Raw genomic sequence first — 18,653 nt, forward strand, 5'->3', positions numbered from 1 at the left:
ACGTTGAGTAAAGTCTCAGCAGCTCCCACCAGAGGCTGCCTGGAGCCCCTCAGCTCAGCCTGCATGGTCAAGGAATCGACAAGAGCAAGGTTTCTCAAAGAAAAGGGGGTGAGATAGAGTGAAGGCAGAAGTGTGAATCCTGATCTTCAGTCCCTTCTTCCGAGCAACAAACGCCCTCTACCCTGTAGTTATTTAATATAGAGTGGATAAAACAGACAGGTGAGCACAAAACCTCTAAGGAAGTTCCCATCTTTTGAACAACCAAGGCCCTTGTGGATCCAGTTTAAGGGTGGGAGGGAGAATCAATCCTAACAATGCTACTGGGCAACTTTCCACACAGAACCTGTTCCCTACTGTTAAAACTTTAAATATCAACCTTAGCATTCTACCATGCAAATTTAAACTACACAGAAATGCAAACTGTTTTGGGACAAAAATCTTCAGTCAGTTGGAACTCACAGGAGCTTTGCCTTCCACTTCAGCAAAGTCACAATTTCACCCTGAACATCCATTACTGCTACAAATTATTGCTTTAGAGCGTGTACATCTCCTCCTGTCCACTGTCCTTGACTAACTTACCCTTCTTTGCCTCAGGATGAAGGAGGCTCCTGAGCTGAGCTGCACAGCAACAACAGACAGGAATTCCACTTCCTACATTACTACTAATCACTTTGTTACTACTGCAAACTGAAAATCAGGATGTCCAGGAAATCATCTACGTCTCAGGGTTCAATGTGCAATTGCACATCTCCTGGTTTATTCATGCAAGGGTGTCAACAAGCCAAGCATACCATGGCCAGCCCCATATGGGAAAAAAAAAGGAATATTCAGTATGTCAGGCCTCACTGTTTAAGCCAAATGAATCACAAAATTCCTATTTTCCCTTTTGTTAAGATGCCCTAAGAAAGGAATAGAGGCAGATCAAATTTGATTCTAAACTTCAAGGTTTCATAACAATGAGCTTGCTGACCTGTGGCTTTATTGGTCAGCTGTCGATCTCATCTTACACAATTATCCAGAGAGAACATGGTTAAAGCCAAGCTCCCACCACACTGCTTTGCTAACAAGGCTTAGGGCTGGAGCAGACCTGCTTTTTCACTTGTACCTTAATACCCTTTTCATTTTTATACAATTTTAGTAAGTCAAACACTAATTAGAAAAAGGGGAGTATTTTTTACACATATGACTTTCTGGAATCTGCTCTTTATTCTGCTGATAGTGTTTGGGCAGGAAATAAAGACAAGAGTAGAGTTTTTGAATGATGTGATGTTACAGAAAATGCGGGTAACTGCAGACAGGCAGTACATACAGAAGCATCCCCTCATCCTTTACCTCTACCATAGCCACTTCACTGAATCAGCACCCACAAGGAAAATAAAAATCAATAATTAGGGAGCAATAATATACACCCAGTTGGGTAAGCATAATATTTCTCAATAAACTAACTGGCCCCAAACCAAACAACCTTCTGGACTTGGATAAACTTATTAATTCCTATAAAGCCTAAGATCAAACAGAAACAATCAGTTTTCAAAAGTGATGCAACGCAACGCTGCTGCTGGTCCGGCAGAAAGACACAAACATTCCCAAACCGGCCACCAGTCAAGAGAGAGAATATGAACAGAGGGGTCACACAGCATCACATGAAGCATGGACAGCTGGTATATACAGTCAAACAGATCTGGGCAGTACATATGTACAGGGCATAAATGTATCTCCCAGACACGTTTCTACCAGGAACATCTCACTGCACGCAATTTTCACTGCTAGAAAACATCACATAAAACAGATGGATACCTATCAGAGAAAGATGACAACAGACAGATGAAAAAGTGAGAAATTTAACTGGCCCTTCATTCAAAGACTCAGTCATGTCTTAATTTATGAACAAAGCTGTAATGCTGAATAAAAGTACACAAATGTGAAGGAGTGAGAGAAAAAAGAAAAAATTCTGTCCAGATTTTGATGCCTAAAACCCTTGAGGACAAAAAAGAATTCTCCACATGCTTTCCAATTACATGCTTATCCTTGTCTGGAAAGACTCACCACCTACACTCCAGTAGAACTCACTAGCTCCTCTGCCTATCAATCAGATGCATCTGATTTCCAGTCTCCTCCCATCAGAAAGAGATTACACATTCTGTAAGCATTTATAATTACACTTGGACATTTTGGATGTTAAAAGCAGTTATTTGCCTTTCACCTTAGCCTGTTAATAGTGATTTCAAGGGCCACTGGCCAGCATGCAGATACTCCTTGTTAAAGTGTGTGGCAAAGTGACAAGCCCGGACAGAGTTAACTCCTCCCACGTGGTATTTTTGCTCAGCACATCTTCTAATGTATCCCAAGGGTAGCTGCACCCCAAGGGCTGCACTGCCAGCTGAAGAGCTCTGCCACATAGGCTCTATGAAGGTAAAGGAAGGAGGATCTGCAGGTGACTTGAGACGACCACCAAAGCTTATTCTCATGCAGCAAGACGGTGGGGAGGAGCAGGATGTGCCTGAGGAAATCCAGGTAAGAGTCACAACTATTGGGTTCAGTAGAAATTGGAGCCCCAAGGTCCTCAGCCAGGGAAAAGGCCAGGCTAATCCCCTAGGCAGACGTCTGTTCATCAGCCAACACACAAACTACACCAAGGGCTGTGGAACAGCTGGCAAAGGGGAAGGGAAAGGCAGAAGGGCAGAGAACGCAATATCTGCAGTCCCTAATGCTCTCCCTATGGGTGTTGAGCACATTGTTTGGATAATGTCTAACCACAGACTCAAATCCTCTCACACAGAAACCTGAGTTAGTTCAGGTCTCCAGACAGCCAACAAACAGCTGAGGAATACATGGAATCAGACATCATCTTCATCCACTCCTTCAGCTGTCCTTTGAAGGGAAAGCTCCTTTCCTCGAAACTGAAGCATCCTCTAAATTCTGATTTCAGGAGCTACTTTCAAGTCATGAATTACAAAATGGAGAGACAGATCTCTACAATACAGAATGTTGCCCTATAAGCCTTAAAAAAACCAAAAACCACCAAACAAAAAACCACACCAAATAAACAACCCCACTAACAAACAAAACAACAATTAAAAAACTCAAACTCACCAGGCAGATGTACTCACATTCCTGGTACTTCTTTCCACTCAACATGCACATTTTGTTACAAGCACTAGGCATGGGGGTCTATCCAACAAACTTGCATGTTTTGAATTCTAGTAGAAGCCTATACTTCAGCAGTTGCAAGCAGCAGATCCTCCTTGTAAGGCACAGGGACAGAATTATAAAAGTATTCAAGTACCATGTGTAGAGAATTACAGGACGTGCTATTAGCTAAATTCCCTACACTATAAATCTAAGGAAGAGCATACAGTGGGGAAAGGGGAAGGAAAGAGGATGCAAGAAAATGCTGAGGAGTGAGACGTGACAAAACCTTGCTTTAAATGCAGTAAACTCTAAACCTCCATCCTTTCTTTATACACCATGCCAGAAAGAAAAATACACTGGCATTTTTTAGAGAAGTAGCTTTCCTGCTTGAAAAATGACTTCATAAAAGAAGTTATAAAGTTATAAACAATCCTTTCAAGGTAACACAAGCTTCTGTTTCCTGTCCCTGGAGGACAAGGAAGATCCATGGAGCATCAGTACAGCATCCGAAGTTTCACCCCAGATTTCTCAGCACTTCTCTGTGCTTCTTGGCTGAAGACATACACCAGCTGTTAATATATGACAAGTTTTCCACTTCAAAATATATTGAGACTAAGAGGAAACTCCTTACGCTGGCCCTACTCTTTCTGCCATGTAACTTGGGTTTCCATGTTGCATTACTTCCAGGTGAACTATAGCTTTGACTTTTCACTGTGTTCCTTATGAAATGTCTTTCTTAATAAATAACAATAATAAATACAGGTAACAAGCAGCACAGTAAGTAAAGTTCTCACTGTATAATCCTTAATATATTCATTTATTTCCAGTTCATGACTGATAGACCTTTGTTTAATATGCCCTTAAAAACTTTATGGGCAGAATTGCCACAACCTGACTGAGAAACCTCTTCTCACTATTTGCTATTCTTAGAAAAACAGCAGGATTATTCCTAGGACAAGAATCCAGTTATGCAGGGCTAGAGGATGCTGATGAGCTGCACACAATACCCTTCACAAGGCCCTAAGATGAAGGCCACCTATGTTTGAGAAAGGAATGGAGTGCACAAGTAACCTGCTGAATGTCTGCAAAGAAGACACCTCTCATCTGTGTGATACATCTGGGAATGCAGGAGAGCGTCAGCAGCCTCTGCTGACCTTTTTCTCTCAGTGCTTGAAGGACCAGGAGTTCCTATGACAGAAGACATGCTGCACATGACAATCACAATCTGCATGTGGCATAGCTGAACTGTTCATAGGCCAGTCTCCAGCAGCACACCAGCACACTGCTTGATCCACAGAAACAATCCCTGCTCTCCTGGGAACTTGCACACAACAATCCAAACACCATCAGACCAGACAAAACAAAACAGAACGGAAAGTATCATCACATTATTGCAGCAGGCCAAGCAGGCACCACCAACAGCTTCAACAGTTAAATATCTAGCATTAAAATTTTTCTTTTAGTATTAAGGCTTCCTCCAGAAATAAGTCAGAACACAAAACAGGGCTGCTGAATGATCTCTAAATAACCACAAGCCCATATTCAGTGAACTCACAGTATGCTCAATACTCAGTATCACATTTCCAAAGGATGCTGCCATAACAGCCTCCTCCAAACAAGGAGAAAACCACAAGTGAAAGGTCAGCACAAAAACAACCAGTACTCACAGGGGAGTAAGTTACCAAAAGTTTGTTTCAAGTTACCAGAGGTGCTGTTTCAGTTACAGGTTAATTTTAATGTACAATTTTTATGTACAAGATGCACCCAGAGGGAGGTCACAGTCCTCCCTGACATGCCAGCAGCAGCAGACAGTCCCTGCTTATCTGGCAGCTTTTGTCAACCAGTCAGCATTCTCAGATGGTCACAATAACACCAGGCTGACCTGAAGAACCATGAAATGAGATGGGAGAGCAAACTAATCACAAAATCCTACGGGAACAGGAGGAGGCACAGAATGTAAAGACGTTTCTACCATTCACAGAGTGCCCTTGCAGTGAAATAGTCACCTCTGTTTCTTTTGCTCCTTCGTGCTGAATACTTCTTACCAGTGCACAATTCTAGACATAAGCAGGAAAATGCTTCTTTCCACAAAAAGCCTCCAGAGACAAATAAAGCTTTTAAGAAACAGCTCTTTTGCCTGGGCCTGCAATGAAGGAGCAAGGACAAAGGTTTTAAAACAAAGAGGGTAGGTTTAGACTGGACATAAGGAAGAATTTATTTTTTTTATGATGAGGATGGCAAGACACTTGATCAAGCTGTCCAGATCACAAGGAGTCGTCAAGGTCAAGTTGGACAGAGCTTTGAGCAACCTCACAGGAGCTTTCCAGCACCTCAAGAGCACCTAGAAGGAGGATGGAGAGGGACTTTTTACAAGGGCTCATAGCTGTAACTCTGAGGTGCAATTCTCCCTGTAGAAATCAAGGGAAGGCATGAAAGATGTAATGGACAGAACACTGGCATTTTCTTCCAAGTGAGAGCGCACAACGGTAGAGATTTCCAGGTTCACAGATCACAAGCTCAACTCAGTGTGGCTAGGAGGAACAAAGGGATTTGTTCTTCAAGAACTTGCAGTGTTTACATGACCATGTACTTTGCCAGTCCATTTATTTAATTATTATTCCCCTTTTGAAACTTAAAAGCAAAATAAACCCCCTTGGCTTTGCTTAGGCAAGGAGAAACTGAATAGAACAATGACGTCCACAGGGACTGTAAGTCCACCTGCAAGCTGGCAGATCACAGGACACAAGTTTTTAGAATGAGCTCCTAAAAGATCTTGAAACTTATTCGACCTTTCCAGAAGCATAATGTTGCATGAAGAATACAGATAAGAGTCCAGTCCAGAACAGAACAGTTTCTGAAGTGGGCCTGTGGCAGATCTGCCATCTCTCAAGAGTCAACTCACTCAATAGGCTCACACTGCTCTCTGTAGAGAACACAAGTACCACAGTCTGGTTCTTCAAGTAATAACAAGTCCTTGAAGCTGAAAAAGGTGCTCACAAAAGTGATTCAGCATGCAAAACTTTTGAGCAGTCACCAGATGTCACCACATCTCAAGAGACTCCTAGGGAAGCAGCAGCCAAGTGACAAAACCACAAGAGAATGTTTCTATCATACATCCACAGCTTCAGGTCCAAAGTAAGGCCAGAAAAAGCAACTCAGTCACCAAGACAACTTAAAGTGTACACATTTAGGAGCTGAAGGACCTGGACTGGTCATCTAAGGCAGGGCCTTCCAAGCTCTCCATCTCAGCCACATGGCTGCTGCTCTATCTTCTTTCTCACTTCCCACCTCGAGCCCTGGACCCTTGAGACTCTAACAGCCCACAGGAACACCATCTCTGGAAGTGACCACCAGTCTCACATCCCAGGACTTCCTTCCACGGGCCTTGTGCAACCCAGGTTTGCTCATGAGTTTTAGGCTGGGTGGAACTGAAACTCTCTGTCATCACACTCTTACATACACACATACAACAACTTTGGTACCAGATGCTGTAGCATCTACATTTTTTTCTCTCATATTAAAACTTCCTCATTTCTTTGAGGGACTTGGATTCCAGCCTTTACATTTCAAGCTGTCACTAGCATGACCCTGGTTCTGCCTTACATACAAAGCAGAACAAAGCATTTGCTTTGCAGGCAAAGTGTGTTCTGCTTTTCTTCATGGCCTCCCTATCTTTCTGCCCCTTCTGCAGGAAACAGCAGCCAGTGCCATGCACATCCAGAACTTTCTCACAAAACCAAATGCCCAATAAAATGTTAAATGTTTGGCTCAATAGGCTATCTACAAGTTCTAGTCATATTCCAGGACCCTCACGCAGTAGGCATACACAAACAAAACAAAAAGTAAATACTTTCTCTCCAAAAAGAAAGGCGTGATGCAACCTCTAGTAGGTCACCTCTAGTGGTGCCTTTTCAGATACTAAGGCCACCCTGTATTCTCCTCAGAAAGAGATAGCTAGGAGCCAGGCGACAAAACACACTAACAGTTTTTGTTAAACTGCAGGCATGACAGCTTTGAAATCTTCACTTCCCTTTGAACAGAACAGAAGAAACAAAGAATGAATGCAAGCGATGAAAGGAAAAAAGAGTAGGAGGAAAAGAAACAAAGAAAAGTCTCAGCCCATCTACCCCACTGCAGAAAAACAAGAATAAAATCTGCTCCGTGTTGGAGACTCCCACAAGGTACCTTGGTTTTAAGCAGCTGAACATACACACAGGTAGCTATGACTCTGAGAGTAACAACTGTTCTTAAAAGACTAGAGCAGAACAGGAGACTGTCACCCATTATACACTAGAATATAACACAGCATCTCTCATCAACCAGTGGTACAGGGCAAGATGGTACGCTTAGAGCTGGTCTGTCTTCACAGCAGATGGTTCCATTGCAGAGAACATTACCAGCACACCTCTAAACCAGCTCACCCACTGTTTAGAAGGCTGGGATTAATTATGGCACAACAAAAGAGAGTAAGGTTTAAAACAAGAGAAGTGAAAACTTTAAGATACACAAACTCCATTAGATTTAATAATTAAAAAAAAAAAAAAGGACATTTAAAATCAGAGGAAGAACAAATACTTACCTTTCAAAAGGGGCTGGAAAGTTGGAATTTCCTGCAGTTTTATGACATCTGGATCATTGCTGACATTCCGTGAGGATTGTGTTCCTGGGGCTACGACCACGATGTCGTCCATTTTTGCTCGTTGCTTGGCCGGCAACGGAGATGCTGGATACGGGAGGGAGAAGGAACAAACAGCTTTATAGGCAGATTCCACCGGAATCCGACCCTACGCGACCATCGCTCTATTTAACACTGCACAGGTATGCTTTTTATAGCACACTGCCGAGATCACTGAAAGGCTCTGAGCTCCTTTCCCTCTGCGCACCGGGGAAGGGCTGATTCCGGAACACCTGCACTATTGACACGCTCCTGCTCCCCCGGCTCCGCACCCGCTCCCAGGGCGCTCCCCATCCCCGGCTCCGCTCCCCCGGCCCGGGCGGTGCCCCCAGCGCCGTCACAGGAAGGGCCGGGCCGCGCCGCCGCTGCCTCCCGGAGAAACAGCCCTTCCCTTCTCCACAGCCGCCGTCCCTCCCAAGGAAACAGCCGCGCCCTCCTTCTCCGCGGCCGCTCCCGGGGGCACGGCCCCGCGCCCTGGCTCCCCGCCGGGCACCGACCTGCGGCGCCGGGCTCGCCGGGGCGGCTCTCGGCCTCGGCGCTCTGCTCCGCGCCCATGGCGCTGCCGCCGTCCCCCGCCCGCCGCAGCGCGGGGGCCACACCGCCCACGGGGTTCCGGCTGCGCCGGGTCACGGCGGCTCCGCCCGCCGGGCGGGGCCCGCTCGGCTCGGCCCCGCCGGAGCCGGCACGGGGCCGCGGCCGAGCCGTGTGTGGCCGGGGAAGCTGCCCCTGCTCCGCTGCTCGGCCCGGGGCTGAGGAACGCCTGCCTGAGGGGATGGGTGCAGGGCAGGCTCTTGAGCACGCCCAGGGAAACAGGAGCTGAGGAGTAGTGAGACAAGGGAGATGGCCGTGGGAAGAGGAACGGGGCAGCTGGATGCAGCGCATGGGTATTTAAACTTGATCTGATAAGTTTGAGGTCGTTTTTTCACTTAATGTTAGGCAAGAACTGGTTTTATTTACCATTGATTTCCACCCCCCCCCCCCCCTTGTGGATGAATAACTGAAGTCTAGAGGAATAAACTAATGCTACTGAACTGTTAAATGATGTTGCTTAATATTACACTGTGAGTATCTTTTTCCACATAAAATCTGTTTCTGAATTACAAGCGTTTTCTTTATTTAACAATCTACACTAAAAAATAAATCTTTATTTTTATTTTTCACAGTGTACATTCTTAAACACCTATTGGCTCATAGTTTTCTTACTGCTTCATTTTTTTTGGTCAGAAGGTGATTTGTGTGTACGGCCTAAGATTCAGGTTGTTTACATTTTTTCTTTATGGGTTCTCATGGAACAGATCTTACTGTTTACACAGATGCACTTGTTTTTCAATCCAAGAAGAGGTGGATTCCAGTGGGAAAGCTGAGAGAAGAAAACAAAGCCTAAAAAGGCAAATGAGCCAAATCTGCAAAACCCTCAAATGGTCACATTCCCTGGCATTGCTGAGGAATTCAGCCAGACTCCAAGAAAAAGGTGAATCCAAATGGAATCCTTTATGGGAGACAATATCCAGCTGTGACCGTTCCTGGGGGAAGCCATGGGATAGGTTATCCCAGTTTCAAAGAATATGCCATTTCCTTGGGAAAAGCATTTTGCCTAACTTTATTGTTTTAGCCTAACCAGTAACCTGGGATATCTAAGTCCATCCTCCCCAGTGGGGAGATGGGGAGTACATCCAGACATGGAGAATTTCTAGGAGAGCCCCAGAGAAGAAGGAAGGCTCCAGCTTTGCAGGTCTGTGTCATAACCCATTCTGTCAGCCACTGCTGTTTGATCCCAGTGGATTGTCCTCTTGTATTTAACCTCAGCAGCACTAATTGCTGGGAATTAAGCAGCCTTTGGTACTTCTTTTACATAAAACCTCTCCATCCCACCCTTCAATCCTGTTGTGCACAGAGGAAAAAGCCAAAACTTCATTTTTTCCCCTCTCCCTTTCACTTTGTCTCGTCTTTTCCTGCAGGCTTTGGGCTGTCCAGTCTTGGACATGGATTAGGCAGAGTACCTTGGAAGCTTAGCTCAGGGTGGGATTAGAGCAGTGCTGGAACCAAGGATTGGTGTGAGGAGCTGCATCTTGGGAGGGGCTGGGATTTTGTGCTGTTCTGGAGGTATTTTTCCTTTTTTTTGCCTTTTGGGCCACCTCAGAGGAAAAGCTGGAAACCAAACCAACTGAAGGGGATGCCCAAATTGTTTTCCAGACTTTCAGAGGAGGCCAAATCCACATGGAGCTGAGAAAAGGGGTATGAGGAGAATGGGAATAATTGAGCCTCAGGACTCTGCACTTCATTCTTTTATGAGTTTGTAGGTGCAGGAAATGCCAAATCCCAAAGGAATTCTGTGTCTGTAACATCAAGTGAAACCTCTTTAAAGCCAAGTCCTTGGAGCGGGGTTTTTCCCCGGGTAAATCCAGATATGACATGGAAAAGCCTCAGCAAGGATTTCCAGCCTTGACTACACAGCTTTTGGAAAAGCTTAGTAGCCAAACAATATAAAATTTATATCAGATTTGTATGAAGTATGGTGTTTGTATCTGGGACTACTCAGTTCCCTGGGTGTGAAAATTCTTCAAGTCGCAAAGCTGAGCCACTTTTGAGAATTCCAAGTGTTGTGTCCCTAAGATTTTTAATACAATATTTAAATCATTAATATTTAATTGAGACAATATAAAGTGGAATTGTTAGAGCGGCAGAAATGTTTTCTCACCTGGAAGTATGTTGGGATAACCAACATTCCTTGTATCAGAATTAACTGGTCCTCCTTCTTTTTCCTTATTTTCTTTTTAGATTGTGGATAACTGGGGAGAATATTTAGAATAAAGAATTGAAAGGTATGAAGGAAGCTTCATGTTCCCAAGAGAATGCTTTAGGGATGTACAGCTTCTGAAGCACACAAATAAGTCAAGCTCCCCCAGAAACCTTCCAAATCTGGAAGGGACAGGTAGGAAAATTCCAAGAGTGGTGTGGGAAGTGCTTTTTCCCAGGTCTGGACACCACTGAGGCTGGAATGACTTAAAATTACTCTTTGTCCCTCTCTTGCTCGCAGCCCAGGTCTAAATTGGTGTTCCCTGAGTGGCTGCAGTTCCCTGGATATGGAGGGAGGGGATCTCTGCTGCAGAGTGGGAGAAATGTCCCTGCTGGTTGCTGGGTCCTTGGTGTGCAGAGAACTTTGATCTTGACAAGATGGGTTTGTGAGTATTGAATCAACCCTACCTCCTTTTTAATGAGTTGTTTTAATTAGTCATCAGCAGGGACCACTTTTAGTCAGCTTTAGTTAAGTTTCTTTTTCACAGATTTTTTGTTGTTTTGATCATGAAATCACCAAAACCTTATGTTTGCTAAATTAACCCCGAAAAGCTTCAGCACACAAATCCTGAGGGAACTGGGGATTGGATATCTTGGATCTTATGGCCCTTCAAGGCCATGTTGGGTTTACCCACTGATTTTGGTTTCAAGGGAAACTCCAACTTAAGAATAATCAAAATACAAATCAGTTCTCATGAAACTGAGCCTTCCAACAGTTTATTTAGGATAAAAAAAGATGGGAAGGCCTTTGGCAGAAAAGCACCTGTGAAGCAAAGCAGACTTAAAATGCCTGTAAGAAGATTACAGAAAATCATCATGTACATATACGTATATGTGTATATACATGTATACACACATATATAGATAGATGTGAAGTAGATATTTTACAGCAGTTGCAGGTTGTCCTAGGGTAACTTTATGATGCCTGTATCCCCAATGGTCTGTTCTGTTTGTGCTGTATATTGAGTCCTGTGCCTTTAAGACTGGTTCTAAGAGCAAGGAGAAGCGCGGAGTTTGTTTTGAGAAAACTGCCTGACTCCTCCACATTCTTCTGCGGACCGGGTGTTCGGCGGAGGCTTGGAGAGACTGCAGGACGGAGATTTTTTTTTCTTTGCTTTTAGTTAGTTTCAGCTAGCTAGGGCAGAGAATTTCCCTGGACTGTTTTTTTTTCCTTTTTCTTGGAACTGTTTAAACCTGCTCTGGACTGAAAACCCAGGGGAGCACTGGGGGCTGCACCTGCGGCCCACCGGGGCCTGGACCTCGGCATTTTCCAGCAGCGCCGGAGGGACTGGGACTGAGGAGACGCTGAGAGAGAGCCGAGCTACACCCACGGCAAGGACTTTCTCAGTTTGCCATCTCACTTCAGAAGGAGAGGTTTTATTGTTTCATACTATTCATTCTTTATACTTGTATGCACTTCATTTGTTTAGTAAAATAGTTTTTTCCACTTTTCTCCAAAGAGGGTTTTGGGTTTTTTTTCCGGACCGGTTGGAGGGAGGGGCCACGTGGGTTTGCTTCCTTGGAGGGATCCTATACAGGGGTTTTCTCCCAAATTTGTCCCAAACCAGGACACAGGTACACTGTTAGGGTTGGATTTTGAAATATTTTTTTAACTATAAAGTATTCTATAATTATGCCTGTGATTTTTTTAACATCCAATACACAAGAATACTAAATCTCTTGCTGGTTTTAGAGTATTGCATTGAAAGTCAATGTGGTTTCTCCTCTTTCTCTGTTCCAGGAGAGCTCTTAAGAAACTTCTGTTATCTGTAAGAAGGTTAACACTGGAACTTCCGATTTCAGTGCCTTTATCTGAACTTGATGTGTTATCTGTATTATTGCTTAGATGCATTGTTTGAGACACAACTAGGGGGCTGCAAGAGGAAATTGAAGGGAAAGGTTGTAGATAAGGGGCAGAGAAAGAATGTAGAGAACCTAATTTAGGATTGAAATCCATGAGTCCGCTGGTTCAGTCTCCTGGCAGAAAGTGGTGAAGGAGATCAGCCGGTGTTGAACCCAAGTGTTCCGTGGGTTTGTCCCAGCCAGACGAGGGCTTAGGGGACACTCTGCACCCCAGCCAGGGCAAGGAGGGACAGGGGGTCTCCCCAGCCTGCTGGGAGCAGTGTCACACGAGGGAGTTGCCTGCAAAGGTGCATTATCCTTACGGAGATGGGCCCATGGTGTCACTTTGCCATGGACCTGAGACCCCTGGCACAGGTCTGTGTCTCATTTTGTAAAGGGTGAGTGTTGCACAGGACAATTCTGAATTATAATTGGGGATCTTGTGTGCTGTGGGTTTTGGGGGATGCTCTTTTGTTTTGAATGGTTCACACTGGAAAGTTTCACGTATAGGTGACTGATCTGTTGGGGTTTGTGCTGCTTTGTCCCACTACAAGCCCTCAGCAAAGAAAGGACATGCCAGCTCTCTTTCTGAGTTGGCATCCTTGGCCTGAGCAGTTGTGGAAGCAGCAGGCAGGTTTCTTGCCTGCTGAACCACTTCTTGTGGTGTTAAAGGCTGACATCCAGTGCAAAAGAAAATTCCTCTCTTTTCACGTGACAGCAGCACTGACAGGAGAGGGAAGGACTGGGGCAGAGTACTAAAAAACTCAGAGTTTCAGATGTGACACAAAAGAAAGCTCAGAGTGCAGAAAAGGGAAATGTGTGCCCTAATTGCTTCTTGAGGCAGTTTTGCTGTCTGTTCTCGTGCAACTGTGTCTTCTGAAATTTATATCATTTTATTCATTGTGCTGTGCAAAACACTTCTCATAATGCCAGGAAACAGATGATACTAAAACTCGAAGGAATTTGGATGTATAGAAACAAGCTATTCCTTCTTCTCCAGTGTGAGGTGCTTGATGTTAGGAAATACTGAAAAGCAGGGAAAGGGTTATAATTGAGTTGGTCTCTCTTTATTACACCTTTTTTTTTTTTTTTTTTTTTTTTTTTTTAAACAGAGGAGTAACTGGGAAGGTTACAGAGGTTACAGGAACTAAAGCTGGATGTAATAAATCCCTAAATCTTAATAACAAGAGGCTTAATGGAGATGTTAACAATCCTATGAGGGGGCTATTTTTGAACCCTGAGGAAGTACACACTGCAGAACCATAAAATGCCACCTGCAGGAGCCCAAGTCAAATTGGATTTTTTGTCATTTCCTCACTTTGTTTTTCTTATTTTTAACCACAAGTGCTGACACTGTTATCCTTCTCTACAGTCTCGGCCTTCCCAGCACAGCACTGGGTGGATCCTTCTGTTTCTGCTGGAAGTGCAGCTTCACAGAGCAGGGGAGGATTCGCTGCTGGGGAAGGGAGACCAAAGATGCTACATGTGAACCGGCAGAGGGATTGGTCTGATTTAAACAACTGAACACAGCAAAGTCACAAAGGGACTCTGCTGCTCCCCAGGCTCCTGCCAGGATTGTGGACACAGGTGGAAATTAGGGGAAAGTGACCCAGATCGAGCTATTTTCTTGTGAAATTGTGTTTGTTAGGGAAAGAATATAAGGATGAGAAATCTTGGGCTGAATGATTTTATTTCCATGAAATACCAAAAGCAATATTGGGAAACTTACTGATTGTATTGGTAATGGCTATATACTCCTGCACTTATCCTATTATTTTTCCTTTCAAATACTGGAAATTCAGAGACTGTGCAAATGGAATCGTCTCCTGTCCATGGCATTTTCTTGGTTGTTTATCAAAACAAAAATACGTGGTCAGTAATAGTTAAAAACTCTTGAAATGCATTTGTTCATGACCAGTGAAAATGCTGCATGACAGGCAAGCAACACAGCCAGGAGCAGGTGATGCATTAATTCTTGCATGGAGATCAACCTGTTATCCATAGTGGGGGAACTTCTCTGCCCCTTCAGAGCACAGGGCCTGAGTTTAGGTTGATTTGAACCAAGGCAGCCCAGGCTTTCCCTGCCTGCTCAGGTGGGGTGGCCACCAGCCTGTGACACCGAAGCTGGGGAGGAACTTCAACCCTTTATTATTGCAGCAGAGCCCTTTTGGGGGGATGTACACGTGTAAATGGCTTTGTTAAAGCAACCTGCTGCAGTCCAGGGCAGTTTGACTCGTTTTGATTCACCCTTCTTTGGGGGTGAGGAAAGAAAGGCTGGGGGAGGGGGTGAGGACTTGGGGGCTCTGATGTCATTTGGGGCACCCCAGTGTCCCTGGGAGAGCCACGCTGCAGTGCAGGAGCAGGTGAGGGGGGAATGAGGGGGGTCATGCTGCGTGCCCTCCCCCAAAGGGACCCAGAACTGCTCGGAAATTCACAGGGAGGGGGTGTGTGAGGAATACTAAAACCTTTCAGGTTTTTTTTCATTTATATGTATATTGACAAGTAATACTAATTTATATACAAGTTCATTTCGAAATAAACCCTATCTACTATATTATGTACAGGAATGTAAGAAACTGAATAGAGATCTGTAGGGTCTGAAAGTAATGACAAAACATTTTTTTTTTATATGAATGAGACAATCAAGTGCCTGAAAACATAATATGATCGGGGTGAAAGAAATAAAAAGGGCTCTATCCCAGATTCCCTCTCCTCCCTCTCGCAGCCCTGGGCCGAGCTGCGCGGCGCCGCCGCTGCCCGGTGACACAGAGCGGCACAGCGCCCTCACCCTCGCTGCCCTTCCCCGCTGTCCCCCGCTGGGGACACCGGACACCGCCGGCTGGGAAGGGCAGGAGCCGGGACCGAGCCAGGCGATCGCTGTAAATAGAGTGGAGGGGTGAAGGAGAGCTAGGAACGCAAACACTCACGGTCACCAGCGAGGCCCTGGCGATAAAACGAGCGGCCGCCCTGAGGGGCGGTGACTGAGAAGAGTGACAGCCGTGGGACGGGCCAGGGACACGGGGCAGGCACGGTCTGGAGAGAGCTGTGTGTTCAGAGTGTGCCACTCTGAACATGGCAGCGCGGACGGGGACCCGCAGAGTGCCACTCCCAAGATGGTGAAAGTGGCAAAAATCACGTGACAGTACCGCATATGGCCGGTCGGGGTGGAGCCACACTCAAAATGGCGGGACCGTGACAGAGGCGTGCTGGTCTCTGCCTGCTGGCGCTCGGGCGGCTCCCGCCAGCCCCCGGCGCCATTGACGCCATCATCCGTGTCCCCACACCGGGAAACGCCGCGAAGAATAACGCTGAAAGCGCCGGGTCGGAGTCGGGGGAGTGGTGGTGGTGGTGGTGGAGGAATTTCAGGCAACCGTTGAGACAGACGCCTGTGTGAGGCGTGGGGGCCTTAGTTGTACCACACCAAAGATTGGCAGCTTAGCCGAAAACAGCTTCCGCCAGGGCCCAAGATGGCGACAAAAGGCAGAAGAATGTGATGCCACACCAAAGATGGCGGTTTGGAACACCGCTTATGCCCTTCCAAAGCTAGCGGCATCGTGCGCATGCGCCTTGCGTACGGGGAAATGGCGGCCCGGAAGGAGCGTGCTCTGTCCTTTCGGTTGCCTGAACGGGATGCCAGCGCCGACCCAGCGTTTTCAGCGCGGTTCTTTGTGGCATTTCACGATGTGGGAGAAGGAGTTGTGGGGTGAGCGGAGTTGGGAGCGCCCAGCAGGATGCAGCTCCTCTTTCCAGGAGGTGAGAGGTGCGGGGCCGCAGCCGGAGGCGGGGGGAGCAGGGAGAATTCCAGCTCCCAGCAGCTCTCCGGGAGTGTTGGATGGACTCGGGGCTGAGGAGGTGGGAGGTGTGGGTGGTGTTCGTGTCCCCGGGAGCTGCTGAAATGGCAGCTCACAGCAGCCTCCTGTGTCTGTGTGGGAAACCAGCTCTAGCGCTGGCAGCCAAATCAAATCTTTATCAGATTTGTATCAAATGTGATGTTCATGTCTGGGACCTCTCAGTTCCCTGGGTGTGAAAGTCCTTGAAGCGGCAAAGCTGAGCAGTTTTTGAGCATTCCAGGTGTGCTCTCTCCTGCTCTGTGGCGCTCACAGCACATGCACAGCGAGGGAGGGATGAGGATCTCCTGTTTGGCTGGGAATTCTGTGGAACCACATGGAGGAGCTGGCCAGGCGGGCACTGCGTGTGGGGCAGGAGATGAGCAGAAGGAAGGGAGAGAAAGGGATTGATCCGAGGGGTTGCTTAGACGCACTTAAATCTTTCTGAGGAAGGCTCTCAGCCCTTGTTTCAGTGAAATCCCTTGGGGCTGGGAACAAGCAGGCGAACCAAAGCGGTGGGGTTTGGGCAGGGGCATTCCTGGGGGCTGTAAGGCAGCTCTGGAAGGGTGGAAGGAAGGAAATGCTGCTCTGCAGGGCCCGAGGGGCTGACACAGCAGGACCCAAGGACTCCTGTGGCAGCTCAGGGAAAGATGAGGTGTGAACCCCTCCCTGTCCTGCCCGCTGGAAACAACTGCCCCAGATGCCAGGACAGGGAGAGCCCGGGGAAGGGGAGTTGAAAACTCGAGCAGGCAGAACCCACTGGAAATCTGTGGGGTTTTCATCAGGTAGTGCTGAGCTGCTGGCATAGAATTCTGCAGGTTCCCAGGAAAAGTGAGTTTGGATGTTTCTATTCTAAGGTGTATTTGGGGCACAGTGAGAAATACATTTATGTGTTAGCTTGGGACACCAGAATATATGGTTCTCAAAGCTGAATTGGCTTTTTTGTTTGAAAAGAGACAAAATGTTTATGGTAGACTGTTGAAAATGGTGAAAAAGTGGAATGAAGGGTTCTTTTTGACCCAACTGAAAAGCTTTTTTATTTTGTTTTGTGATGCCTGACTTAGGGAAATTTAACAGATCTCACATTTTTTTCTTCTCCAGCCAAGTGAAGCGTTATCCTTTGAATTCAAGAAGGGTTTGCTGTATGTGTAATATTTCAGTTGTAATTCCACATTAGGGGAGAGCTTGGAGCAGTCAAACCAAACCCAGTAGGCCAGGGAGGGAGCACTGCCCTTGCCCAGCAGTGCCCTGAAGGCAGGGAGGGGGAGGAAAGACTGAGTTAGGTCAGGATTTTTTGTTGGTGGTTTTTTTTGTTGTTGTTTTTGTTGTTTTATTCCAGAAGGTAACTGTGTCAGGAGGGAGGAGCTTGAGGCCCGTGTGTCCTTTGTGTCTACCTGGACTGTGCAAAGGGACCTGTGCTGAAGGTTGTGCTCCTGCTGGGGCTTTCAGTACTCTTCTCTGCGGCAAAGGGCAGAGGTGAAAATAACTGTAGTACTGAGGGGTGGCTTTTTGTGCTAATATGGGTTCTTCTGGCTGAAAAACTTCTTCAGGCTACTCTGAAAAGAGCAGGAGCACAGCAGGGAAAATGTCTGCCCCAGGGCTGTCAACCTGGCAAATTAACAATTCACTTGGAGTTTTTCTTTTCTGTTCCAAGATTCCATCATGCTATTTATGGTTTACCAGTGCTGAGAGAGGTGGAAATGTTCCCCTATGAGTGTTGTCTGCCAGTCACTAAAAACAGTCTCCAATCTTCTCATGTAAACTAAATTCTCCTTATTTTTCCCAGCCTCACCAAGAACATTGGAATTGGAGAAGAGAAATTATCCCATTTCTTTCCCTGCTCCACACTTCATGGTCCCACCAGGACCTGTGATGGGCTGCATGAAAATAATAAGTTATTTTGCTGATATAATTGGATTCTAGGTATTTTGCTGTGGATTTGAACTCTTTTGTAGTAAAGCTTATAAATCTTTTAGATTAGAACAGAAAACCATGAAAAAACAGCCTGGCTTGAAGGGTTTTTACCAGACTAGAGCCAGCTACAGAAGATTGGATGGTCATGTGCTTTGCTGGTCAGGATTTCCAGTTTTGAAAGATTAGAAGCTGAAAACTTTGTGTTTCCTCCAGCAGAGGATTCATGTGGAGTTTGGGAAGAACTTGATGGAACTTCGAGATGTGATAATTTCCAAAGTGTGAGCTTGTGTAAACAAGGAAGCAGATCGAGCCTCTGAACTGAAAGTACTTTGATGAAGGTTTTGTGCCACAGAGTAACTGATGGTGGAAAATGAGCATTGAGGCTGTTAAAAGGTCCATCTTTGTCTTGGAAAAAAACTGGTGTGGCCTGGTTGGTTCCGGGTTTGGAAGTGAACTTTCCAAGATTT

General features: G+C 46.0%; 1 protein-coding gene and 1 long non-coding RNA gene across 7 annotated transcripts in view; one reads left to right on the top strand and one right to left on the bottom strand.

The window, feature by feature from the left end:
- Nucleotides 1–8,393, bottom strand: part of BORCS5 (BLOC-1 related complex subunit 5) — a 64,286-nt gene extending 55,893 nt beyond the window's left edge. Inside the window, exons 1-2 of one of the 2 annotated variants that reach the window (XM_040061272.2) lie at nucleotides 8,305–8,393; nucleotides 7,712–7,855 (exon numbers count right to left, since the gene is read on the bottom strand). In XM_040061272.2, the coding sequence (XP_039917206.1) occupies nucleotides 7,712–7,855; nucleotides 8,305–8,362 (202 nt within the window). In that variant the 5' untranslated portion in view covers nucleotides 8,363–8,393. Of the gene's footprint in view, nucleotides 1–7,711; nucleotides 7,856–8,015; nucleotides 8,078–8,304 lie in introns of those variants that run through there. The other variant, XM_040061273.2, reaches the window with a different exon arrangement.
- Nucleotides 8,394–8,506: 113 nt separating this feature from the next.
- LOC120751446 (uncharacterized) lies at nucleotides 8,507–14,669 on the top strand. Of its 5 annotated transcripts, none has more exons than XR_005700433.2 (4): nucleotides 8,507–8,691; nucleotides 9,121–9,278; nucleotides 10,586–10,739; nucleotides 10,845–12,079. It is a non-coding gene; the product is annotated as an uncharacterized LOC120751446 (long non-coding RNA). The 5 variants fall into 5 exon arrangements; XR_009207769.1 differs by lacking the exon at nucleotides 8,507–8,691 and adding an exon at nucleotides 13,818–14,669 and having other exon boundaries at nucleotides 8,982–9,278; nucleotides 10,845–10,989; XR_005700437.2 differs by lacking the exon at nucleotides 8,507–8,691 and adding an exon at nucleotides 9,420–9,539 and having other exon boundaries at nucleotides 8,982–9,278.
- Nucleotides 14,670–18,653: the final 3,984 nt, after the last annotated feature.

This window comes from Hirundo rustica, chromosome 4, assembly GCF_015227805.2.
Source record: "Hirundo rustica isolate bHirRus1 chromosome 4, bHirRus1.pri.v3, whole genome shotgun sequence".
In the NCBI taxonomy this organism is placed as follows: Eukaryota; Metazoa; Chordata; class Aves; order Passeriformes; family Hirundinidae; genus Hirundo; species Hirundo rustica.